General features: G+C 41.3%; 2 protein-coding genes across 5 annotated transcripts in view; one reads left to right on the top strand and one right to left on the bottom strand.

Annotated features, from left to right (window-relative positions):
* The window catches only part of sbf1 (SET binding factor 1), a 138,444-nt gene extending 123,541 nt beyond the window's left edge, over window positions 1-14,903 (top strand). Inside the window, exons 35-42 of one of the 4 annotated variants that reach the window (XM_033039923.1) lie at window positions 2,141-2,267; window positions 3,340-3,470; window positions 3,658-3,891; window positions 6,726-6,833; window positions 7,396-7,610; window positions 9,267-9,354; window positions 10,445-10,576; window positions 10,665-14,903. In XM_033039923.1, the coding sequence (XP_032895814.1) occupies window positions 2,141-2,267; window positions 3,340-3,470; window positions 3,658-3,891; window positions 6,726-6,833; window positions 7,396-7,610; window positions 9,267-9,354; window positions 10,445-10,576; window positions 10,665-10,763 (1,134 nt within the window). In that variant the 3' untranslated portion in view covers window positions 10,764-14,903. The remainder of the gene's footprint in view (window positions 1-2,140; window positions 2,268-3,339; window positions 3,471-3,657; window positions 3,892-6,725; window positions 6,834-7,395; window positions 7,611-9,266; window positions 9,355-10,444; window positions 10,577-10,664) is intronic. The other 3 variants (XM_033039926.1, XM_033039924.1, XM_033039925.1) reach the window with 3 other exon arrangements.
* A 1,078-nt stretch (window positions 14,904-15,981) lies between these two features.
* The window catches only part of arf5 (ADP ribosylation factor 5), a 28,337-nt gene continuing 16,823 nt past the window's right edge, over window positions 15,982-27,495 (bottom strand). The window contains exons 3-6 of the mRNA XM_033039943.1: window positions 26,544-26,653; window positions 23,545-23,616; window positions 20,359-20,484; window positions 15,982-18,968 (exon numbers count right to left, since the gene is read on the bottom strand). Of these exons, the coding sequence (XP_032895834.1) occupies window positions 18,882-18,968; window positions 20,359-20,484; window positions 23,545-23,616; window positions 26,544-26,653 (395 nt within the window). The 3' untranslated portion in view covers window positions 15,982-18,881. The remainder of the gene's footprint in view (window positions 18,969-20,358; window positions 20,485-23,544; window positions 23,617-26,543; window positions 26,654-27,495) is intronic.

Raw genomic sequence — 27,495 nt, 5'->3', positions numbered from 1 at the left:
CAGGGACAGGGTGAAGGGAAAATGGAGTTAGTTAAAATCAGCCAAGTAGAATTGAGATGTGGTTCCTCCAGTTTGCATGTGGCCCCATTCTAGCAATGGAGGAGGCCCAGGCCAGAAAGGGTAGAATGAGAATGGGAAGAATTAAAATGGTTAGCAACCAGGAGATCCTGCAGACCCTGGCGGACCGAGCACGTATTCCATGAAACAGTCGCCTAGTCTACACTTGGTCCAGCTGGTGTAAAGGAGGCCATGTGGGAAACACCAAATGCAGTATATGAGGTTAGAGGAGGTGCACGTGAACATCTGTTTCACCTGGAAGAACTGCTGGGGTCCCTGGATGGATATAATTGAGGAGGTGTAGGCACAGGTGTTAAATTTCCTGCAGGGAAAGTTTCTGGTGAAGGGGTGGTTTGGGTGAGAAGGGATAGATGAACTAAGGAGTTATAGAGGGAGGGGTTTCTGCCTACCATGGGTGGGGATGGGAAGATGTGACTGGTGGTGGCATCACGTTGAAGGTGACGGAAATAGCACAGAATTATGTCATGGATGGGGGGGGGGGGGGGGGGGAGTTAACGATAAGGACCAGGGGAACCCATTCTTTGTTCAGTCTGAGGGGAGGGGGAGCAAGAGCTGAACTACTAAACACAAAGGAGATGTGGAATGAAGAATTCAACAATGTCATCGGGGGAAACCACGTTTACTGAAGGAAGAAGACATCTTGGATGTCCTAGAATGGAGAGCCTCAACTTGGGAGCAAATGTATCAGAGGCAGAAAAATTGAGAGTAGTGGATGGTGGCTTTGCAAGGGGCAGGATACGAGGAGGTATAGCCCAGGTAACTGGGAGTCGTGGGTTTGTAGTAGACGTCAGTCAATAGTCTGTTCGCTGTGATGAAGATAGAAAGATCAGGAAAGGGGAGAGAGAGTCAGAGTAAGCCCAAATGAATTTGAGAGCACAGTGGAAGTTAGGATGGTGTGTCAATTTCTGCCTCATGTAGTTAAAGGCTCAAAAACCATTCACTTACCTTAAGTGTCATTCACTATCCCTTCTTTCTCTGTATCAGCAGTTCTATCAATGATTAGGGTTCATGGAAGAGCTCACTGTGTGGGAAAATTAGTGTCGGCATCCTGATGAGATTATTGTGTAGTATACCCAATAAACTCCTTGGTGATGTGCTCTGTTGGCAGCATTGATTTTATGCAAATAGTGTTTTCATTTTGATGATCAATCACCAGTTGTCACCTGTGTTGAGTGAATGAATTAACCTTCTTGTTTTGAGGTTTAATCTTCTGTTGAACATTAAATCACCGATGTTGTTATTTCAGAAAGAACATGGAAACTTTTCCTTCTGTCCTGTCTCTTGTCCCTTTAACACAGTCAAGATTATTTGGTCTGCAGTTAATCTACATTATTGCACTTGGGGGAGCTTGTTCCATACATATTGACCAGACGTCATGGTTGTAAAATGCTTTGGGACAACCTAATGGTCACAAGAGCTATTGGGGAAATGTCGTTATTTTCCTTTTTATAAAATCGTGAACGAAATCACACAACTGTAGATAATCTTAGAAATAATACTATATACTAAAGAGATTAAATGACCAAAAGACTAATGGTTATTTTTTAACTCGGCTGTATCTAGATAATTCAGATAACTAACTAAATGAATCTTCCTGGGATTTATGTAAATTGATACGGTTAAGTTACTGTGTAATCACTATTAGCATCAGCAAATCAATGTATTAAGAAGGAACTACAGATGCTAGTTTAAACCGAAGATAGACACAAAAAGTTGGAGTAACAGTGGGACTGCAGCATCTGTGGAGAGAAGGAAGTGGTGACGTTTTGGGTTGAGACCCTTCTTCAGACTGAGTGCTTTGTACTAAATCTTACATGCCCTCATATTTTATAGCCAATGTGATTTTATCCATCCAACCCCACTTACGTCCACCTATCTCCAACTGCATACTGTGTTTTTCCAGCTAGCCCACCCCATCCGCACTTTCCCTGTGCAGTGGCCACACTAACAATCGGTGATTAATGGAGTCCGGGTTCCTGTAGCAACTCATCATTCGCGTGGATGTGGATCTTTGCTGAGTGCCTGCAGGCAGTTCTCCTAATTATTTCCTTTCTATTTTCAGATTCATTTGCAATTTCCGATGGAGTTTGAGTTCAGTCAATATTACCTAAAATTTCTGGCATATCATTACGTATCCAACCGCTTCCGAACTTTCTTGCTGGATTCTGATCATGAAAGGATTGAACTTGGTAACATTGCAACCAGCTTCTTCTAGTTGTCTTTATAAGAGTGGGGGGAACCAATAGTGTGTTAGAGGAAGATGTCTCTGTGGGTTAACATGGGGTTGTAGGATGGGTTGGCAAGCTCCCGTAGTTCATTAGAGCATCCAGAAGTACTGGCAACAATTTCAGTCTGCTTCTTGGAATAAAGATTTATGCAGACTGATGTTGAGATCTGATTGCTGTTTGCTCTGAGGTTTTAGATTTCAAGTTGCACTCTAAAAACTCATTGCAGACTGATGAGCTAAAGGCTGCTCTGACTAGGATGTTAATGGCCAGAATTTTCCTCCTAAAATGCACCATTTTGTGCCTTGCTCTCAAATCTGTTTTGTGATAAAAGATAATATCCCAGACATCAGATTGTCACGGATTGCAGAAGAAAATGCCACAAATGTAGTTTTTTGTTTTTGTTGTTTAAATGTGCAAATGAGGGAAATGTATATGCATTTGTCTATTTTCAGTTTATAACTAGCCCTCTTTATGGCTTAGACATGAAGAACTGCAGATGTTGGTTTACCAAAAAAAAGACACAATGTGCTGGAGTAATTCAGGAGGTCAGGCAGCATCTCTGGCGTAAATATGTGACATTTCAGGCTGGATCTTTCTTCAGACCCTTGAGTCTGAAGAAGGATTCTAACCTAAAACGTTGCCGATCCAGAGATGCTGCCTGACCCGCTGCATTACACCAGCCCTTTATGTCTTCGGGTGCAGTCAGGGGAGACTATGTGTTCGGCACGGACTAGAGGGGTCGAGATGGCCTGTTTCCGTGCTGTAATTGTTATATGGTTATATGGTCTTCATTATAGCTTGTTGATAATGCAGCTCTGAAGTTTTTGATTTAATTTGTCTCTGGAACTCGTGCAGGCTGATAAGCTCAAGGAGTTCTAGTCTCCAGTAAGATTTTTTAAAACTGTAATGGGATGACATTTCTCCCCAAGATGGCACTAATAGGCCCTTGCTCATCCTGTTCCGCCTTGTAGACAAAAGTCCATAATATTGTATTATGTAATAACCTTGATGTTTTTATGGCTGCATTCCGCAGGACTAATGTACGAAGAGAAAGGTGAGAAAAAGAGCCAACACATATACAAATCAGTGTGGGACTACATTGACAGACTGAGTAAGAAAACGCCAATCTTCTTCAATTATCTGTATGCACCCGAAGATGGAGAGGTGAGATTTCTTGCTGTTTGTTGAAAGTGGAGCTTTTTTCAAAAGAATAGGTGACGTTTATGTGTTTTATGACTACTATGACTACTATTGATCTAACAGTGGTGACATCCGATAATCCACAGAATGTTGGTCCAATTGAAGACAGGTTATCAAATCCCACTTATTCCAGACTCTTGTTAACCTGCAGGTTTTGAGACCATATGGAAACATTTCCAATCTGAAGGTTTGGGATTATTACACACACGAGACACTTTCTGAAGGGCCACCGTATGATTGGGAGCTGGTGTATGGTCGACGAGAACAAGTGGATGACGGGGAAAGAATGGATACCATGGCACCACAGACTCATCGCAAGATTGTCTGGCCCTGTTATGACAACCAGAATAAGACAGAACCTGATGCTATCAGTAAACTCTTGGAGGTAAAGTTTATACTGGGAGTTAGTGTGTGTGTGTGTGGGCATTATCTGAACTCGGTTTGTGGCTTACCCCCAGATTGTGCGGTGTTTGTGGATTCATATGTAAGTAGGTAAGCAGCCCGTCTCCTCTGGCTTGAGTGTACAAACTTTCCCTCGAGAAAATACAAACAATCCATAATAAGAGCTTGTGTGATGTTTGTGTCACATTCAAATGTTAAGCATGTCTGACTATGGCTGGAATGATACTGGGAATATGATTTTTTTTTTCCCTCGTGTTTGGCAGGGTGGGAGTCCATGGATTTATTCAATTGTTAATCTGTGCAAAAATGTGGGTGTAAAATTCATGAATGTGTTCTGCTGTCTACTGTGTGAGGGAGCATAATCAGATTAACTGACATTTAGCTATACCTCACTACTGCCTCCCTTGGCCTTGTAGTATCTGTAATCAGGCTGCTCATCCAACATGTAAAACTGGATGGGCAGCTATTCCCTCCAGTGAAACACCGCTGTCATCCTTAGTTCTTTTTATAAACTCCAACATGTAAACACTCATTGCAGCCTCTCCCTGGGAGCAACGCTTAGCTGAAATGTTTTAGTCTGGGTTTAATACAGGCTTCTCATTCCTTGGTTCATTAATACCACCGATTATCAATTCATTAATCCCGACCAAGTCCCTCTCTTTCTCCGGTCATGTTGTGTTGAAATCTGCATACATGTTCTTTGTTACCTCTTGTCTCAACTATTCCAAGGCACAGCTGGTCAATCAGCATTAGTATGATCTCTCTGTACGTGAAGTCATTCAACCCTTCTCTTTCATCTGCTTAATCATATCAACACTCTCTCCATTCTGTCCTATACTTCAGCTTTAAAATTATTTTCTTTAGGTTTAGGTTTATTATTGTCACATGTACTGAGGTACAGTGAAATGTTTTGTTTTGCATGCTATCCAATCCGATCTGATAATATTGATCATAAATACAATCAACTCAAACTCAACTACAATAGGTAGAGCAAAGGGGAGAAGACAGCGGTAGACACAAAATGCTGGAGAAACTCAGTGGGACAGGCAGCATCTCTAGAGAAAAGGAATGGGTGACGTTTTCGGGTCGAGTGCCTTCTTCAGACTGATGTCAGGGGAGTTGGCGGTACAGAGATAAAATGTAGTCTGAGACGGTAAGATTGGTAGGCGAACTGGGAATGGGGAGGGGGTGGAGAGAGAGGGTAAGCTAGGGCTACTTGAAGTTAGAGAAGTCAATGTTCATACCACTGTGGTGTGAGCTACCCAAGCGAAATATGATGTGCTTTTTTTCCAATTTGCGCTAGGCATCACACTGACAATGGAGGTGGCCCAGGACAGAAAGGTCAGATTGGGAATGGGAGGGGGAGTTAAAGTGCTGAGCAACCGGGAGATCAGGTAGGTTTAGGCAGACTGAGCGGAGGTGTTCAGCGAAACGATCGCCGAGCCTGCGCTTGGTCTCGCTGATGTACAGGAGTTGACACCTGGAGCAGCGGATACAGTAGATGAGGTTGGAGGAGGTGCAAGTGAACCTCTGCCTCACCTGAAAAGACTGTTGGGGCCCTTGGACGGAGTCAGGGGGGAGGGGTAAAGGGACAGGTGTTCCATCTCCTGCGGTTGAAGGGGAAAGTACCTGGGGAGAAGGTGGTTTGGGTGGGAAGGGACGTTGATCAGGGAGTTGCGGAGGCAATGGTCTTTGCGGAAATCAGAAAGGGGAGTAGAAGACAGTGTGCAGACTAGTATTCTCAGCATTTCAGCACAACAGTTCCATAGACAAAGTTCAATGGGGTAGAGGTGAATCGGGGAGTACCCCAGTTTATGGAAGATCCATTCAGAAGCATGATAACAGATGGGAAGAAACTATTCTAGAGTCTGGTGGTGTGCACTTTCAAAATCTGTACCTGTTGCCGGACGGGAGCAGGGAAATGAAATGGCACGTCTTTGATTATGTTGACTGCTTTTCCGAGGCAGCATGAAATTTAGATTGAGTCAATGGTGGAGAGAATGGTCTGTGAGATGGACTGAGCTACATCTATAACTCTCTGCAATTTGTTATGGTCTTGGCCAGAGCTGTTCCCAAATTCAAGCTGTGATGCAACCTGACAGTATATTTTCTATGGTGCATCTGTAGACGTTTGGAAGAGACATGCTGAATTTCCTCAATCTGCTGAAGAAGACTAACGATGTATTTACTTTGAAATTCATCTGAGGTTTTGCATATCCATTGTCTATAATCTCCTGCAGCTCTAATATCTGGGCCATCTGTGCTCTCAATATGGCCCTTGAGTATCCTTGAATTGGTTTGGTTGTAACTTCAAGATCTGTCAATAAAGCTCTTGAATACCCTCACTAATTCTCTCCACCTCTTTACTTTCTTCTTTTAAGACACTTTTGAAAACTCACCATTTTGGCAAGCTTTTATATCTTTACTCTTGATGGAGCTTGTAATGTTATTGTTTGAGAAATGTCTATGAAGGAACTTGCAATGTTTTTGGTATGTTAATGATGCTCTGCAGTTGGAAATTGTTGTGCAAATGTAGGGGAGGGATGTGGGTGCATCATTGAAACTGATCAGCTGGCATTTTGTCTGATAGTAATTAGTGATTATTTGTCCTTGGAATTCCAACAATGTAGGTGTAGAAATGAATGAATGAATGTACTCTCTCCTTGTGTTTGACAGTGTGAGGTATGTGAATCTGGTTACGTGAACTTTTGTTTAAACAGATCATTGGGAGGACATGGAGCAATTAATCTCATCACCTGCGCTAATATTGAACAGGAAGGTTGTGAATTTAAGAATGATCACCTTTGTATCCAACAGGAGATGCAGATGCTGGAGTGTGAGCTGGGTCAAGTGCCAGGTAAATGGAAAGAGACTTGGGACAAGATCAAAACAACCCAGCGGACTGAGAGCATGCAGGAGGGTAAGGTAGGTCAGCACTCGAGCACTAATGTATTCACAGGAGTCCTGACCCGAAATGTCACCTATCCAGAGATGCTGTCTGAACCTCTGAGTTATTCCAGCACTTTATCTTTTTTTATAAACCAGCATCTACTGTTCCTGGTTCCTACTCATTGTTTTCCATGTAGCTGTGACCCTCTGTCTCAGACAAACTAAAGGAAATGTAGGGAAATAGAAACGCAACTTCTGCTCACTGTGGTGAAATTCAACTAAATCAATTCCTGACCTTGAATCATGAGCACTGGAGACTTATTGCAGTTTAAAATGCATTTACAAAACTTGGGGTGGTGGATGCTGAGTGGTTGATATCTGATATCACAAACAGGTCCTAGTCTCATAATAGGAGTCCGTTGGTTAGAAATGAGGTGAGTGCGAAGCGTGTATTATAGTTAGTGGATGGTAGTTATGCAGGGAAGGAGTGGCTGGGTGGAAATGGCAGGGGTGGTGCCCTTTAACTGGGAGGTTACCAGGTTGTGGATAAGGAATATAATTTGGTGACTGTTCTTTGCTGAATCCCTTCTTTTTACAGCACTTGTCTTCAAGTTCCCTGTTGATATCATCAAGCCTGTCACACCATCGGCGATCGCAGTGTGTTTATTTGCATGAGGCAGCTGTTGGTTCCACTTTGAATCTAAGTCTGGACACGGACAGCAGCACAACGTCCACTCCCTCCAGTGGTATCATGGGCCGCAAGAGCACAAGCACCTTGTACAGCCAGTTCCAGACATCAGAAAGTGAACACAGGTAGGGCAAAACTCCCCCTCCCCCCGGGGCAAGTGGGAAGGCGGCAGCTCTTCACATGGGCAGGTGTGGGTCTGTTTATCATGCTGTATTAACCACCTGTTCCTTTGGCAACTCTGAGCCCGTGACACTGCTTACACATTGATTTGCTGACGTGCTACTTTGCCTCTGATGTGCCAGGTAAAAATGGGAAACCCATGTATCCTCCAGTAGATGAATTGCAGTTTTGAAGGGTTAAGTTTTAAACATAAGATTAATCTGATCAGGTGCACAACAATCAACTGGCCAACTTTCAGAAAATGCAGACCATCCCAAAATCATTCTTTTATAATAAAGCACAGGAAACAACAACAAAAAGATGCAAGTTACTTAATGTTGTATGTTGAGGGTTGATGGCCAACAAAGATGTTATTAACTATGTCAATGGATTGCTTCCCTCCCTCCATGATTTAAAAATTCATGCAGTGGTTATGAAATGTAGTTTATTACCTACACAGCACCGAAAAAGAGTACCAACCGGAAATATCGTCTGTCCATTCCCTCCACAGATGCTGCCAGTTCCTCCAGCATTATGTGTTTTGTGCAGTAAATCATTTATCCACTTGTCCAATAAAAAAGGATACTTTCTGTATCTCATACCATTGTGATGTAGTAGGGATGAATATATCAATTGCTGGCTGAAGCCAAGAATCGCCAGAGCACCTTTCACCTGGTTTTTGATAGAGCACATTTTACATGGCCATTTTAGCCTCATCAGGTTTCAAGTCCAAGGTTCAAAAAGTAGTCTTACGTGTTTGCAAGTCCCTTTCAGGGAACATATAACAGTAGAGTACATGAACAGGCCCGTCAGCCAACAATGTCTGTGCCTGAACATGATGGCAAGACCAACTCTTATCTGCCCTGCTTATAATCTATATCCCTCCATTCCCTGTATATCCATATGCCTATTCAAGTCTCTTAAATGCCACTATTGTATCTGCCTCAACCGCCACCTCTGGCAGTGCGTTCCAGGCACTCACCATCCTCTGTAAAAATCTTGCCCTGCGCACCTCCTTTAAGCTTTGCCCTCTCACCTTAAAGTTATGCCTTCTAATATTTGAATGTGCCATCCTGAGAAAAGGGTTCTGACTGTCTACCTGATCAATGCATCTCATAGTTTTTTGAATACTTGTATAAAATCTTCCCACAACCACCAGCATTCCTGAGAAAACAATGCAAGTCTGTCCAACCTCTCCTTATAAGCTAATAACGACTGTACCTTTCCGAGCTCCTGCCTAATAATGTTGTATTTGCCTTACTCCAATTTAATACTTCCCAGCAAGGTTCAGCCTTCCCCAAAATGTTCTTCCACTGTAATACCAGTCACCATGTCGAAATGTTATGGAGTTGAGGGACTTCAACAGTTAGAGGCTGTTAAAGTTAAGGGCTGCTATCCTTATACAAGACACTGATAAGATGGCCTTCTAGAAGATTTTTATCATTGTGTCACTTGGCAGAGGAAATAATTTTTTAATCAGAGATCTAAATTCGTACATAACTTTCCTACAATTGTCTTGAATCCTGCAAGAGAAATGATGGAGCCGCCTTTAAAAGAGCAGACAGGACAGGTTGAATAGCCATCTACTGTGCTGTGAGTTGCCACCATTTCTGTGATTCTAGGTCATACGAGGGAATACTGTACAAGAGGGGTGCTTTACTGAAAGCTTGGAAATCGCGCTGGTTCGTACTTGACAAAACCAAACATCAGGTAACCCTGCACCTGTCTAGTCTTCTATCTTGTTTCACAGTGGGGCCTGTAGTACCCCAGGCTGAGGGCTTAACAGAGGTCTGAAGAAAGGTCTTGACCCGAAACATCACCCAATCCTTCTCTCCAGAGATGCTGATTGTCCCGCTGAGTTACTCCAGCATTTTGTGTGTATCTTGGGCTGATACACAACCCTGGCGGAAAGTAAAAGAAAGACAATACAACACTTGGTAATGTCATTTCTGATCTGGATTGTATCTATTTTCGATGACATCGGTCATTGACATGGCATATAATGGAGGTGCAGTTTATGTAGATTAGTGATACACTTTGGGATGACACAATTTAATCTAAATGATGATGGGGTCATGAGTCCAAGCAAGTGGCCTGGGGATGAATCCACACAAATCTTTGAAGCTAACAGGTGCGCGTAATCAGAATACAATACAGCTATCAAAGGTGGACCGAAGTATTGTCATGGCTGGTCAAGAATTAAGAGTGTTTAATTGTGTGTACTGACAAAAGAACAGTGAAATCCATACTTGGAATAACTTAACACCCCTGTAAATGCAATGCACACTTAAATTTTTTTTTAAAAATCAACAAATAACGGTAATACTAGTGCAAAAGAACCGAAGCCAGTGCAACCACACAGTCCATGAAAGTTCACAGTTGCTGAGGTTAGTTTTGTGTAATGTTCAAGAGCCTGATGGGAACAAGTTATTCTTGAAGCTGATGGTCACATTTTTCAGGTTCCTGTACCTCCTTCATGATGGTAGGAGAGAAAAGTGAATATGGTATGGGTGTAAGTTTGACAGTACGACCAAAGGACTGACACTATAGTTGATTGGCCTGATGGCCAAATTCTGGCAGGTAAAGCTTGCATGGATCATCAGACCAAACCAAACTTGGAAACTTTATTTCTTTATTTAGTGTTTAAGCCAAGCAATTGTAATCTGGGGATCGGGTGAAGCTAACAGGACCTGTTGCAACAAATTTTCTTTAAGCATAAGTTTATACATACCAAGAGTAGGATGTATTACTATGCTGATTGCCTGGGATCATACCAGAACTCTTGTGTGATCTTTTACAGCTGCGATATTATGACAGTAAATCAGACGTCGATATGAAAGGAATTGTGGATCTTGCAGAGGTGGAATCTGTTACTTTGGGAACTGTGGCAATGGGAGCTCCAAAAAATATTGAGGAAAAGGCCTTCTTCGATGTGAGTCTCTATCAGTAATACTGCAGATTTTTTTACATGCCACAGTGATAGATTATGTACCAACTAAAACCTTTATGTTACTTTTTAGTTGAAGACGACAAAAAGAGTTTACAACTTCTGCGCCCAGGACTGCCAGAGTGCCCAGCAGTGGATTGATAAAATTCAGAGCTGCTTGTCAGATGCGTGAGCACTGCAGACAATGCCCATGTATGGCTGGGTAGAGAGCTTGTATCATCGGGATCTCTCACTAATGGACAACCGCTGCTGTACTGACCCAGAGCATAGCGGGAATCAGTAACTCTCAGCCACTCAATCACAGTCCGTAAGAATTGGGTGACAGTGATTGAACGTCTTGCTACCCACATCAAGCATTGACGCACTTGTGTATTTGTTGACGGAAGTCTGTTTGAGAGTCAGGAGCTGTTCAGAGATAGTCAAGAGTTGTACATTTTTAACCACTAAAGATGGTACAGATTAGATTGAGAATAAAGCCAACACAAAACCCTTTAATCCTTTCTTCCTCAGAATTTTGGTGCAGAAAGATTTCCTCTGCTGGTTGTGTTAGGGTTGACATTTTAGGTCACCATTGCATAACCTAAATATCAAAGGTTAAAAATCTCTTACACCAATTTAATTCAGAGGTTCCAGGGCATTTTTGTGGATATATTGTGTTTTCAGAGAGGATGTGGATTGATGATCCTCCTTTCAGCTGTTTCTATTATTGACCTTGTGATATATTTGTAATTAGTGTTTGCAACATGCTTATTCCCTTTGTGTGAATCTGTAAGCCTGTGAGGCAAGCAGGAGACCTTAACGGTTGGAGGATGCAGTTCTTGCATCAAAAACAAGTTAATTCCAAATGAGTGGAATGTTTATAAAGTCTCTCACCTTCAAGTGAATTCTGTAATAAAAAGATAGGCTTTAATAAAAGATCTCAGTCTGCTGCTCACAAATAGATTTGGGAATAAATCTTGCTCGGGTCTGATTTTTGATAGGTTGGTGCCCTGAGTGAAATCCCAGTCCGACACAGCTGAGGAATGCTGCAGAAATCTGCAAACAGCTTTGCCAAGAGGATAACTATGGCTGTTTGCAGCCAGTGGGACAGGAATGAGTACAGATACAGTGTGTGTTGAGGGAGTGTCAACGTTCCTTTAAAATGATTTGATTCCTTCAGACTGCATACAGCAATAGGACAACGAGGGACGTTTGTGTGATTGGTCTACATTACCTTATGCAAAAGAGGTTAGGACTTGACGATGGTATAGACTCAATGTTTACAGATACAGCTGTGAAAGGGGGTGTGCGGTGAAGGTGGATTGACCAACTCTTTCGTCCAGGCTGCCACTATCCCTCTACCTCCCAACTGGCTTTGTCTTCCCTTCCATTGAGTCATAATGGCACATATTGATTCTGTTGAATTTCAAAAGGCAGATGGGATGGGTAAGGGTACCTGGGAGTGGGAGAATGAGGGAGCTGCTAATGCCGCTGGGTGGCTGCACAGAAACATCACAGCTGTGAGAATATTCTAGCAGTGTTGTAGCGTTAATTCTGTTGTTAGTGATGTACAGCTGTACATAGTTTAATCCATGTTCTATTTATGCAACAGCTTCCTAATTATCGATGTACAGGTTGAATGATATTTAGTTTATGTGTCCACATATATTTGCATCATTTCCAGTGTTTCTTTGAAGAAAGCAAAGTCACTGAACCAGCAGTACAGTACGCTGATCGATGGCTCAATATTGTGCATCCTGCCAACCCACTACAATAGAGATTTCATAAGCATATCTGCTCTCCTCAAACATCAGGAATCAATAACACGATTAGTTTCAGAGTTCACAGTGCAGCATCTCACCACTGATTTTCACCATTCTAGACCACAGCAGATGGGTTATTTGACACATCCAATTGGTAGCTCTTGACAAATCTGTCCAAAAGTAGAAAAATCCATGTGTTGAGGGGAGTGAAACTGATGGCCCCGTGACTTGGAGTCCCAACTTCTCGCAATTTGTGTTCAAATATAATTAGGCTGTTTCAGTATACGGTTTCCAGGTACAACTTATCTTGTTGTTTAGTGTATTGTGACTGCCAAGTTAGGAATACTGATTCTATCTCTCAACTCATTCTTTCTCACAGTTTACAGCTTGTACTTATGTGATCTCACTGTGCTATTCCAGTGTCTTAACTTCTGTAATGTTGTTTGTGGTTCTCTGCTGTCAGATCTTTGATCAGATTATATTAGACAAACTTGATTCCAGTTAACATCTAACATTGTTCAAGTTTTACAGAGTCACAATAAGAGACCTGGGGATTATTGCTGGCCACACTGAGAGCCTGGGAGGTGCACATTGTGTTTGTAGAAGGAAAACACTGCCCTTAAAATAGTTGATTTATTTCAACCATTTGTGCAGGTTTGGCATGAAAACTTATATTTCTGACAAGTTCAACAAGCACTTGATCTCCCAATATCACAAAGCATTGAAATATATTCTAAAGCCTGAAATAACTTTTCCAGTATTAACCTTAACATAACCATCCAAATTAAAGGGCGTTTCATTAATATTTCAAGTTGGAGCAAGGTGTTGGAATGAGTGGAAGTGGCCTTTCATTCCCAGTTAATGTGCCTCATTGTCATCCTGCTCACAAGACTACCTCACTGAGGTTTTATTTTACTGCAATACCACGCTGGTTGTACTTTGTACAGTGCTAGAATAAAAACAGAATGTGTTGGAAATGCCCACCAGTCTTTCCAATGAATGGTACATGAAACATGCATTTTTTTAAAGCAATTTTAGAACTAGTGTATTTCAATTTATTTTCATTTCTTGGGAATGCACTAGAATTAATACCATGTCCCTCAATGCAAATTATGGAAACTGAGTAAGATCAGTGAGCTTCCAGTATTGCTTACAGATATGGGCTATGGATTAGTACCAACATAGATGCAAGACAGTACAAATTCCTGTCTGTGGTTGCTTGTTTGCCCCAACATTTTTTTTTTTTTTTAAATAGTGTATATTGTGTTCTCATTTGTTCATGTGGGAGAGCATATTCATACCCCATTCAGTGTGTTCCAAATCAACCAGAACAAATGTCAGGTGCAGAATAATGCTTGCTTTAGATTAATTTTCTCAGATTAAATTTAACAGTTTGCAGTTCAGGTTAAGTCCAGAATACAGCCCACTCTCTACTGTCCCATCAAACGCTGCAAACTAGAAACAGTATTGAGAGATGTAATAAAGCTCCTTTTCCATTTATTAAACTATCCCAGGGCCGATGCGGCATGGATGGGAAACTTTCACCATGCTATAAAATACAGGTGGGCCCAGGTAAAAAGGTTTTACCACATTTTTACAATAATGTGCATAACCTTTTAGATTACTTTTCCATCCACCTTCTGACATTCCTTTTCCATGTGTCAGCTGATTGGAATATTCTTGGTCATCAGAAATGATTTATTTTTGCTGTGCCTATTATATGGGGTGTGAAACCCCCATTGTGTTTAATCCAGTGCATGAGACTGCGGGAAGAGCCTGAGCAAGATTGAGAACCAGGTACCAGTGAGAAGTGCACTCTCTCTAGTTTCCATAACTGGCTGCTACATTCTACATCACCTCATCAAAGTTGGCTTGCAAAATCTCAAGGATGGAAAAGAACACCAACTACTTCAACTCTCCAAAGGGGCATCGGCTCTCTTCAGATCTCCCATATTAGAAAGTTCACTACTTTACAGGGAGATTGGTGTGATCCACTCTTGTTTATAGCTTCTCTTCATGTGAACCATCTGATTCTGCAGTCTGTGTTTTGTAGAACAATCATAAGAAATGCAGACAATGGCAGCAACTAATTATTTGCAGAAACGTGCAAATTGTCTAGTTGGTGTCTGTTTACCAGACTGGTGTTAGTTATTGTGTGCAGTGTGTGATTTGGGGAGCTGACAGTAGGAAATCACGGTAGATGAAGTAACAGCTTATTTGGCACTTCATGAGAACATTTTGGCATATTGAGCCATTAATTTTTGGATTTTTAAAATCCTCTGTTCAGGCTGTTTAGTTTAAGCGATGTTTTCTATCCCCACATTTAAAATCATTTTATTCTTGCCCTAAACTTTTAACTTTGAAAATACTTTTATTTGAAATGATAAATTTGTACATATTCTGAATTTACATTTCCTGTATAAAGATGGGCGAGTCCATATTGTAAAATACATTAACCATGTAGAGTTTGGGATTTCTATTAGACTCTGTATTGTTGTCTCCAAACTGAGTCCTGTATTGTGCTTAGAGAAAGAGAAAAACTGAAGTTTAATAAAATATATATTAAAGTATTAGGTTTGCATCGTTCTTTAAATCTAAATGACTGAGTGTGCATACATGGGAGTCAGTTGTGCCTCAGTTGGTAACACTCCTGCCTAAATAGAAAATATTATGTGTTTAGTTCCCACGGTCCTTCTACAAACTACAAAGGAGTGTGGGAATTAAATACATACCCGCCCTCCCCCTCCTTTCACCACTCTTCACTGCTCCCTACCTGGATGCACACTCATTTTGCCTCTTCAACCAATAAGCTTTTCTCTGGCTTCACAATTAATGTCTCCTCTACTTATCTCACTGTCTTTTATCTATATGTTCTGCAGTCACCTTACATAGTGGAACCCCACTCAGAACACTTCCTGATGTTTAACCTTATGAGGAATTTATTTTTAGTTGTTGCTTTAACCTCTACAATTGTAATGATCAAATTCTCATCCACCAGTGTTGAAAATTTGACACCATCTTAATAATAAAGATATTGCAATTCCTACCATATTATACATCTTGTCAAACATCCAATGAAGCATTGTTTTAATACATTAATATAAAGTTACCTTGTATCAGTTCACAATGGCTCTCAGGGTAATTTTGTTTCCCCATATTCCTGTAACCTGAATTTAAACATTCTAGTTTACCCAATAGTTTGCTCCTCTACTCCAGTGGCACTTACAGCCACTCTTTAGTTCATAGAGATACAACATGGAAACAAGCCTACTGAGTCCACACTGACCAATGATTATCTGTACACTACATACTGGGGTCAATTTACCAAAGCCAATTAACTTACAAACCTGCACATCTTTGGAAGGTGTGAGGAAATCAGAGTACTCGAGAAAACCCTCATGGCCGCAGGGAGAACATACAAACTCCATACAGATAGCACCTGCCCTACCACCGCACCACTGTGCATTTCTCATTCCCTTGCTACTAGTCTACTACTACCACCTAAATTTCAAATTAATCTGGATCCAATTCATTAAATCTATAATTTCTCTAAACATTGACTGATATCGGTTTAACTGAAATGTTTGCATTTCTCTTCAAGCTGCACAAGATGTTGTTCCAAGGTACTCAGGGAATTCCACTAAATAATTAAAAGCCCAAGAAAATGTTTGCTTTTATTGCAATGAAAGCAATCTATTTGAATAATCAAATCAATAATTTGAATAGGGGGCAGGGTGACTCGTGTCTCGCAATGATCTATACTTCAGATAAAGGTACACATCCAAATGTGCTGTTGACAAAGATAGATGGTATTGTAAATGGTAGTGTTAAATACAAATGTTGATTAAATAGGCAAACTAGAAAATGCCTTTCAATGGAGACAAATGGGAATTAATCCAGTTTAGATTTAAAAGTAGAACAGGGTATTTGTTAAATCATGAAAGTCACGTTGGAGGTCTAAAGAGATTTATAGATCATACACATTAAAATGTACAAAAAATAAAAACTAATGAAATGTTGACCTTCATTTCTAGAGGACTGCAAAATCAGAATATTACAGAATATGAACACAAAGATTTATTTGGGTTGACCATAATGGGAATGCAAGGAGCAACTTTGGACAGCTTGTATTTTAAAACACAGGCGTCCAGGTATCCTTCTTGTAAGTGTTGAATTACAGGGAGAGATTGTAATTGTACAAACCATGATCGTAATAATTGGAATTGATACAATTGTGATAATTTGATGTTTAAGAGGATTGACGGTAAATACATATTTCCATTGCTCTAGGACAGAGGATCATACGCTAAAAATTAAAGCCAAGTCTTCTATGGGTGATTGAAATGCAAAATATCTGCACCTGCTGAAAGTCTAAAATATACAAAACACTAGAAATAGTTAGCATCTGTGAAAAGGGTAATTGAAAATCTTTCAGATTTACAATCTTTCATCAGAATTTTGATCACTTCTGCATGTGGCAACTGTTGGCTGTTCCATTTAAATCTGAAACTTCTATTGAGCACATTAGAGGACATAGAGTCATTATCATCGAACACTACAGTTGGTTCTTGCTGGCTCCTGATCTTCCACCTAACCAGGGTCCTCAACCCTACTCTTTAGAGGAGAGAAAAACTGAATTGAGCAATAAGGTTTGTATTCTCTAGGCCAAATATTTAAGCTCCAGAACTGCAGTCCTTTCTCACTACCACTCCACCGCCTCCATTTAAAAAAAGCACCTACTAGATCATCCACCTAGATTGTAACTCTGCCCCAATTACAGGCCCCTCATTGCCCAAAGCTAATGTTTCCCCCTCACAAACATTGTGAAAGCTATTTCCCAGACCATCAACAACCACGTTGCCCATCATGTCAGAAACTCACAATAGGCTTAAACTGGTTCTTTAAAAAAAGTGTGTGAAAGCACAATTCATGCGCAAAATGTTAGGGAATGTTTCTGAAAAGGCCTTTATTAAGATTAAATCAGTTTCAGGAAAGGTACTATGCCTCAGCAATTTCAGTATGGTTTGTCTCAGCTCACTGATTTATTGTTTAGATTAATGCCAGTTATCAGGATCACAGTTTCCACAGGGAACGCAATACCTTTGCAGATGTGTTTACAGCAGCTAATGCTCAAAGTGTTTACATAACCAAAAGAACATTACATTAACACAAGGGGAATTTCAGAAGGGCTTCCCATAATTTTTACATAAGCACAAATACATACCATGGCAGAATGAGGTAAATGCTCCATGCATACAATTTAAGATTTGGCTGTATTTTTAAACTATATATATATATATATATATAAAATATATATATACACACACATATATATATATATTATATATATACACACACATACATGTCTCAAAGAGGCACAATTATTAATCAAGTTTTCCCTATACTACTGTGGAAAATATGATTTACTCACAAGCCATTAAAACAGCAAACCAGTGCCCTTTGTAACCTCATTGTTTATTCCTAAATTGTAGAGAAAATAAATGCACAGCCATCAAGTATATAAATTCTTGTAATTTTAAGAGAGATACCTCCATTCAAAAAGCATTTCCTACCAAGATCTGCACTAACTTAACAGTGATATTGACCCACAACTCACAGCAGTGGCCCCATGTTCCACTGAGGAGAAAATGCCAGCACTGTTATCCTGTACTGGAGAAATATACTGGGCAGGGGAGACATGACCTAACCATCAAAATAGGGCAACTTGACACATTGAAGATTAAAAGCTCTTTAACGCAGGGTAAAGTTAATGAAAAGAAAGTTAGTTTATCCAGTCAACACCTGATTGCTGCAGTTAAGCTACGATTGCTCATGTATCTGTTCATCTTATAACTGGTACTCTTCACAATTGAAGATTAAAAACTCATTCTACAAGTTACAGGTTAGCTGGTGACTGAACGAGGCTTCACGTGTCCAGACATTTTCTAAATCTGAAACAATGCAGCCATGCTCACGACGGCACCTGCAGCCAAAAAAGCAAACATCTGCAAAACCAATTTTTCTGGAATCCACATACAGTAAAAAGATTGATAGTTGTGGAACTCTGAAGAGGGGAGGGGGCATCATTGTGCAACAAGCAACCATTTAAAATACTCTATGGTCCAAAATCAGAAGATTAAACAAGCTCTGTGGGATACTGTTGAAGCGATTCATCCAGTTATTTGGGTACATATGTACTTAGAATTGCAAATGGGAATCTATTGTAGTTGGAAGCTGGTTACAGAATTCTCTTCGTCACAAACACAAGTTCCAACTTGCTACTAAGAGGCAACTTGTGCTGTTACTCCTCAAAATGGTCCTGCAAGGAACATCCATGCATTGTTGAATGAATGGATAATCCTCAAACCATTAATAAACTTTAAAAAAACCATGCATCATAAAGAGCTGACAAATAAAAGATGATGAAATGCAAAATAACAGTATAGAATGAAAAGGGGGGGGGGGAAAAAAAACGGTGTTAAAAGTCTTTGAATTCACATCCTCGCAGTTGTCACACCAATGCAGGCGAGATCATTCATGTCATTCTTCTACTGTTTGTGCAGCTCGCTGGACAACCAATCCAGTCCCTCATATAGACCACTACCTTGGGTAGCACATGTTGCCTGAATGTGCCACTGTAAAGAAAAGGAGAGAAAAAATAAATCAGATTACAACAGTCCAAAGAGAGATATCTCAACACACACACATCATGCAAGATGACCTTCCGCTCTAATGTAGAGCAAAACAGACACCAGAAATTAATTGAAGGGAATCAATAATGATTTAACAAACTTACAGGGATATCTGTAAATTTTTTTTAATGGCCCTGATTTTCATATTTTACAGGAAATTCTGCTTAAGGCTGAATCTTTAATGCAAGGACAGCCGAAAATCAGTGCATTAACTTAAATATGCAGTCATCCATTAAAAAGGACTGAAAATAGGTATAACTGCCACTAAACAAAGTACTAAAGGGGAGAAGGGTCTCGACCCAAAACGTCACTCATTCCTTCTCTCCAGAGATGCTGCTTGTCTCACTGAGTTACTTCAGCATGGTGTCTACAAGAAAATGTATTGTTTTTAAGCCTCCCAATTTAGAATTAGTCTTGTGCATTAAAACATTAAATGTCATAAATAATTGAAATCATCCATTGACATTGGCATCAGAAAATTGATCGGAATACAAATATTATTGGATACTAAGAAACAAACAATAAAATCAGTAAGGCTGGCCCCTATTTGTGGTTTCAGCTCTCTTTAGTAGCTTCCTGGAGATTGGCAGTAGTCCCAATGGGGACAGCTTTACAGTCAATCCTCCATTTTTGCAATAAAGATTAAGCACCCTTGGATTTTCATTAGAGACGGCAATGAGAGCAACAGTGCTCAGCCCTGTCATCTTTCAAAGTTCACACAACAGTTGTTCCAGGTGAGGCTACTGAGAAATAAAAAGATACATTCCTACAGTGCTTTTGAACTTCTCAACACATCAAATGACTTGAAATAGTTACTTTTGCAAAGTTGGAAATGTGCACACAGCGAAACCCACAAACACCAGAGATAAATCCAGTCAATCGATTTTAGCAACCTTGATCTAAATATGATGACACGATAGAACACTGGTCATACTGTTGACATGACCACCAGAAAAGTTCACAGTTCATCAAAAGGATGGTAATTCCAAGTGGTCCACTTCTTAGTTGCACTTTCCCACCCCACAACAATACTATACTCTTTCAATACTGTTCTGGAATGAATTATCTACTTGCTAGGATTGGGACCTGATCCAAAAACCTTCAACTCAGCGTAAAATTGCTATCATTGAACAATAGCTGTTTCGAACCATCAAGGAGCATTAGCTAGAGTTTGTGGCAGTCCTTGCTATGACTGCCCCGGCTAATTTGAGAATTGTGATTAAAGCCCATCCATCACCTTCTTACTGTGAATACTTTTATGAAGTTAATAAATTGATTTCTTAGGGAAAGACAGGTACCAGTTATGTAAATAATTGTAAATATAAAGTCTTACAGTTCTGCCGCTCATACGTTGTAATCCCAGTTTCTCGGAAAGCTCTGTAACGCCCAGAGCATTTGGCAAATCCTGCTTGTTCGCAAATATCAGCAATACTGCATCCCTTAGCTCATCCTCTTGCAGCTGGGAACAAAGGGTTAAGAATAAGCAGAATGAGCTCAGTAGTTTTAAATCAAAATTAACAAACAGATTGAAAACAAATAGGCTGAAAAGAAACAAACTTTGAAGAAAAAAGTCTAAAATGGCATTTAAATCTGACCAATACATGAATGTGTGTGAGTGATTGGTGGTGGTCGGAGGGGCCGTAGGCGCAGATTGGCAGCCACGCTTCCGTCAGTCTGCCCCAGGGCAGCTGTGGCTACAGAAGTAGCTTACCACCACCGAGTGTGACTGAGGAGTGAATGAATAATGCGATGTAAAGCGCCTTGAGTATTAGAAAGGTGCTATATAAATCCCATCCATTATTATTATTATTATTATGTCCCATTTGTTATCATGGCACCACAGAGCTTTGTTGTATAAAAGGGAAGGAATAAGACTGGAAGTGATAATGTTATGGAATTTTATTGTCGGGGAGGTGGGCATTAAGTAAAGGAATCCAATCCAATCCAATTACTCTGGCTGCCAATGAAGCTCCAGTATAGTTTGTTGTTTCCCTTGTGCTGGGGTCAAGGACATTCCAAAAGGGGGAAGTTGTGCAGTGATGTTGGTACCAACAAAGTCGGTCGTATAAAAGATATCTTGCAATGCAAAGTTTTTGAAATTAGGCAACTGCTTAGAAAGCAGGACATGGTTGGCCCACCTTTACAAATAGGAAACAAGTAATGGGGACCATTAAAACCATTATGGGAGCAATATTTTGTGGGGATGTTTGCTGGCACTGTATGGAATGTTTCCACTAATTTGGCTGGGGAATAGAGCACTGAGTAGATATTCAGATGGGGCTTACAGGCACACAAAAAAAAACAGTAAGCCCAGTAGACAAAGCAGGCAAGTAAATGCACAAGGAGAATACAGCTAAATTGTGTATTTTAATGCAAGGAGTTTAACAGGTAAAGTAGACAAATTCTAAGATGGGCAAGATTGAAATTCAATATCCCAAGGTAAGGGAGGGGATGAAAGAGTGACATTGCAATCTTACGCAAGGACTGTAGCACTCAAGTGTTGAGGGAAGATATGGTAGAAGGCTATTCAAGAGAGGGTGAATGGGAAGAGATTAGGAACAAAAATAAGGTGCTTTCACTATGCTGGGGGCATATTATAGACTTCCAAACAAACAACAGGAGATGGGGGAACATTTAGGAAGAGAAATAGCAGAGATGAGCAATAAAAATAAAGTTACAGTACTAGGGGATTTCAATTTCCCAAATGTTAACCAGATTGCCTCACCCCGAAAGTCACAGAGCGGGCAGAATTTTTGAGCTGTGTCCAGAAGATTATGCAGCTAATTCACAAACATTGGTGGAGTTGTAAAGGGCTTGTCCCACTTGGGCGACCCAATCCGCGAGTCCAGAAGAGTTCCTTCAACCTTCAAGCTCGCGGGCACTCTCCCGGAAAGCCTCGAGCTGGATCGACCGTCCACGTTGAAACCTCAAGCTGCATCGACCGACCGCACACACACACACACACATCGCGAAGGTGGAGGCAAGGGATAGCGGAGGAGCGCTGTCTGCGCGATGAAGATAAACGGTAAATGCCACGGAGTATGGCAAGTGTTGTACTTCCGGTGGCGCTGGTGCCAGCTGCCTCCATCTTCATCTTTTTGTTTTTTCGGTTTTTTGTTATGTTGAAGTGTGTTTTTTATGTTTTTTTTTAATGTTTTAATGTGGGGGAAGAGGGTACAGTAAGGGGGATACCGTCCTTCAGTCGCTTCCTGGAGAGGACGCGACTATTATTCGAGTCGCGTCCTCGCCCTCCCCTCTCCCCCCCCCAGCGGCCTACCTACTGGATTGGCGCGGCCTTTCCTGCCTGGACCGACCAGAGCTCCAGCAGCGGCGGGACAGTGCTGATACATCGCGGGGCTGGAGCCCGGAGTGCTGGGCCTGCGGCACCGACATCCTGGAGCTGTGGTTCGCGGAGCTCCCAACGCGGGCGACTCTGCCCGGCTCGGCCTGCGGACTCGGGAGCTGCGGACTCCGGTGGGAGGCGGCTGATCGGGAGGTCCGGGCCGCTGAGGAGGATTTTCACCGTCGGCGTTCCATCAGCCCGGCGAGAGGGTCTGAGCATCGGGCCGCCCGAGGTGGCTACTGCGGGTGCTCGGAAGGCCCCGACCACGGGTGAACATCTGGGAAGATCAGAGGGGAGGCTGGCTGGACTAGGGTGCCTTCCTCACCTTGGTGCCATTGTGTTATGTTGTGTCGTGGACTTTCTGTGTTTGTGCTTTTTTTAATATGTTTTATTATTCATTATTTATTTATTTTTATGATACTGACTGTAAAGGGAAATTCATTTTGTTGTCTCTAATTGAGACAATGACAATAAATTTGAATACAATACAATACAAAAGTCCTTTAGAGAGCGCGGGGGAGAGAGAAGGAGGAGAGAAGGGGGGGAGGAGAAGGTGTGGGGGGGGGGGAAGAAGGAGGGGGGGGAGAGAAGGAGGGGGCGGGGAGAAGGAGTAGAGACACTTTTAAGAAGTTTAACAAAGTTTAGCGTGCATTTTACCTAGTGGTAGGTCTTCCTAGGTCCTGAAACTCCAATGAGCCAATCAAAACGCCCGGTCAGCGATGGAGATTGCCTACGGCTGCTCTCGAGTGCCTGTAACTAAATAGTGACCCCACTCCACTGCACTACGAGTGAAAAAGATTGCCGACCAATTTTTACTTGCGGATAATTTTTCAATATCCTGAAAAATTTTCCATGACCTAGCTGAGGCCACGAGTAGGCAGGAACTTCCCTCGAGCTCGAGAGTTCCAGCAACCTCGTGTCGACCATGCTGCGAGTTTGAGTCCAGGGCAAACTCTTCTAAACTTGCAGATTAGGTCGCCCAATAGTATGTGTGTAATTCCTTTAGTTGGAGAGTTAACTTGATGGATAGTTCAAGGAGAAGGAATCCAATTTAAATACAATTCACTTGACTTGGCAAAGACCTGAAGCATGGAGAAGCCCCATCCAGCTCCACAGGAAAATTCTCAGAAACTTGTGATTCCACTCAGCTATTCCCATTCCATTGTCAATTCTTACCATTTTCTGTAGTTCATCTAATGACTCCTGCACTCTTTCTCGATCATTGCTGTCCACGACAAAGATTAGACCCTAAAACAATAAGCAACCAAAATTGTTTTAGCAATTTAATAATTGAGCAATGAAATACCATGTGCTCCAACTACGCATTCCATGAAGAATAACTATCACATAAGAAACTGTGAAGCAAGGTCAAATAGAGTATAACAGGGACGTGCGGTCAGGGGAGGTAGAGCCTCACCTGTCATACTCCCAATGAAAATAGTGGTTAAGAAAAGTAAATAAAAATAATAATAAAATATAATGATTTTTCAACTGATCTGTGTTATGTCATTTCTATATGACTCGAATCATTTTTTATAGTAAAAACCGCAAAATTTTCACAGCTCCGCTGCAAATACAGGGAGAGATGAGAGATGAGGCAGCGACGAGCTGAGCCTCCCCTCTGATTGCGCAACCCCTCAGAAACCGCATGGAGTTTCATACATGGAGAGCATACAGAAACGGCAATAAGCGTGTGCCTGTTACCATCTCTATGTATGTCACCAAAGTAATGTGTGTAAACCCCTTCATTACATGTCCTTACCTTCCATAGTCCAGGTAACGTATTTCACATATAAAGATATTAAATTTGTGCTCGTTGGTCTCACATAAAGCTGGATTGAAAAAGCTCCAGGGGAGGCAGCGATCACGTCTGCCTCACAAGGGGGCGTGTCTTGAGCCCAGTGGAGGACGAGCGAGCGTCAACGTAGGCTGAGGCCACGCAATTGACGCGACCTCACTCTCCCTCCACGTTAGCTAGCTTCAGCAGCGGCGGCTCTGACCTCCCCCTCCCTCCCCCTCTCTTCTCCCCCCCTCCCTCCCCCTCTCTTCTCCCCCCCTCCCTCCTCCTCCTCCTCCTCCCCCCTCTCTCAGGGAGACGCGGAGATCAATACAGAGAGGGCCGGGTGACTGATACTAACCAGTGCCTCCCTAGCCATTGACCTCACCACACATCACTGAGTATAAGTATCAAGAAATGAATCAGACATATTCCAGGATACACAAGCTCTAAGTTTTCACACAACTCTTGCAATTTAATATACCTCACAAATAATTACCAGGGGTCATGTCGGAGACAAACCCAAAGGTGTATAGAAACATTGTTGGCCACATCATAACCACACTATTTTGCAATCATTAATTGTTTTTTTTTAAATGTGCTTCATTCCAAACTTCCAGAATTTAATTGAAAATTGATGCAAACCAAGTTACTGAAAAAAATGCCATCATTCCAAGATCTTCCTATTCACTAAAGTTTTACATTTACATATCCTTCAACAACAATTTAAATATTTAAAATTTATTTCTTCCATTTTCATGCAAAATCCACTCTCCAGTTACTCAGAGGATGAAAGCTCAACTTGCTGATGTATAAACACTGATGTAAATTCCACATGGTGAAACCAAAATGTATAAAAATGGCCTTTATTAAAATGTGCACTTTAACCACATGTGATTTTTTCCTATTACAAATCTCAAATTGTGGAGTACAGAGACAAATAAATAAATGATGGGTCTTTGACCCAAACATTATGGAGGATACAGTAAGGTCCTATGGGGTCTTTTTCAGGTGCATGTCAAGATATTTCCACTAGAAGAAGTTTCACACAGGAAAGCACAGTTTCAAGATAAGGAGCTTGTCATTTGGAACCAAGGAATGTAAAAACTTCTTATAGAGCAGTGAATTCCTGGAATTTTCTACACCGGAGCCAAGTACTTTGAGTTCCATTTTCTACCCGTTGCCCTGCAGCTCTCTTATCAACTGCTCATTCAGTTTTATTTCTCCACATTCTTCTACAATTAACTTAATATTCATCCCCTAATTACAATCTCTCAACTAAAGGAAAAGTTTCACCCCGTCCAGGCTCCTCGATTTTATGGGGCTTAACTGAGCCGGAGGCTAGTCAGTGATCTAAATCGTTAATGTGCCACCGAAGACTTGGGGAGCGGGGTTATCAATGAAGCAATGGAAATGATTCACAAGTTTCTGTGCTATCCCTAGGTCAATGACATGAGGAGCTCAGGAGCAATGCAATGCTAGCATTTATTTTAAGAGGACTAGAATATAAAAACAGGAATGTAATGCTAAGGCTTTATAAGGCGCATTTGAAGTATTGCAACTAGTTTTGGGCTCCATATCTGAGGAAGGGTGTGCTGGTGTTGGAAAGGGTCCAGAGGAGGTTTGCAAGAATGATCCCAGAAGTGATTGGTTTAACATATGATGAGTTTTACGGCACTGGGCCTGTACTCGCTGGAGTTTAGAAGGATGAGGGGCAGCCTTATTAAAACTTACCGAGTAGCGAAAGGCCTGGATAGAGTGAATGTTTCCAATACTGGGAGAGTCTAGGACCAGAGGCCATAGCTGCAGAATAATAGGGCATACCTTTAGAAAGGAGACGAGGAGGAATTTCTTGAGGGTGGTGAATCTGTGGAATTCATTGCCATAGATGGCCGTGGAGGCCGAGTCAATGGATATTTTTAAGATGGAGATTGACAGATTCTTGATTAGTTTGGGTATCAGGAGTTATGGGGAGAAGGCAGGAGAATGGGGTTGAGAGGAACTTATGAGCTTTCTGGCAGAACCCAACTCAGCATTAGTGAGTAGCTTACAATTGAATAGGTGTGTTGCTCGATGGCACCAATGGTTCTGATTATTTTAAGGCAATAATGGACCAGGCAAGACTGATTCTTGTGGGTAAATGCCAACTTCACAGTCAAACCAATCATTATGGAACCAATAATTAACCTACACTTGTTTTTATATCAGCCTCAGTTCCACTTCTAGCATTACTATATTGCATATACCAAAGAGCATCAACTAGTAACCAGAATTAATTAACACCCTGTTCATTCATGTATTGACTTGACCTGCAGGAGGAATAAATAGTTGATGCAGCATTGAGGCATTTCTATCTGTGAGCATAACACATTAAAATAAATGACCAGAGGCAATTTACCTGTGTGTTTTGGAAGTAATGTCTCCACAATGGACGGATTTTATCCTGACCCCCAACATCCCACACAGTGAAACAAATATTCTTGTACTCTACAGTTTCCACATTAAATCCTGAAATAAGAAAAAACAATGTTCAGTCATAATAACACAACCTCCTCCAGCATCCCATAGTTTCAATTTCATAAACCAAGTTTACCATAGACTGCTTCTATTTTGTTTTAGGCATGCCATCTTTAGGGCCTCGGGCACAATCTTCACTCCATCTCAACCCATTACTACTCATCTGACTTCCTACTGCCATTATAAATCTCCCAGGTTTGATTATCAGCTGAATAAAGCCCCAACTTTTCACAGTGCCTCTTTATATATTCCCCATACAATTGAGGCACATATCAATTAAGCATATTCTAGCCTCCTGCTCAATGTATGTGCTCAAATCAGTCACATCACCTAATGGCTCTGCCAATGGTTTAATTGACTTTCCGAGACAAGACCTTTACTATTAACAACTGTAAATGATATTAAAAGAGGCCACTTCATCCAACAAATGCCCACTAACGTCCTAATTTTTCTCACCAGGCACGCACCCAACTGGTTAATCACACAGCCATTTAACTCACCAACCAGCACATCTTGGGGTATGGGAGGAAACTGGAAGAGCCTGGGCCTAACTGTCTATTCTACCCCTTCTTTAAATATCCTTATGGGCAATCATTTTCACCATCCATATATACAAGCACATATAATCCACATTGGGAAATTTTCCTTCCGCCTTGGGATATGCATATTTTGATGATTTCTATCTCAATCTCTGTTATTGCCCGTTTGCTTATTCTGATATTGTTATCTCTGAATTTATCTGAACAGATACTTGACAACATCTTGTCCCTCTCTACCCCAACCCCTCGATATTCAATCCCGAGGTGTAATTTCCATGATCTTACATGTTCTAA

The sequence above is a fragment of the Amblyraja radiata genome, chromosome 21 (assembly GCF_010909765.2).
Source record: "Amblyraja radiata isolate CabotCenter1 chromosome 21, sAmbRad1.1.pri, whole genome shotgun sequence".
NCBI classification, from domain to species: domain Eukaryota; kingdom Metazoa; phylum Chordata; class Chondrichthyes; order Rajiformes; family Rajidae; genus Amblyraja; species Amblyraja radiata.
This window is presented reverse-complemented; position numbering and strand designations above follow the sequence as displayed.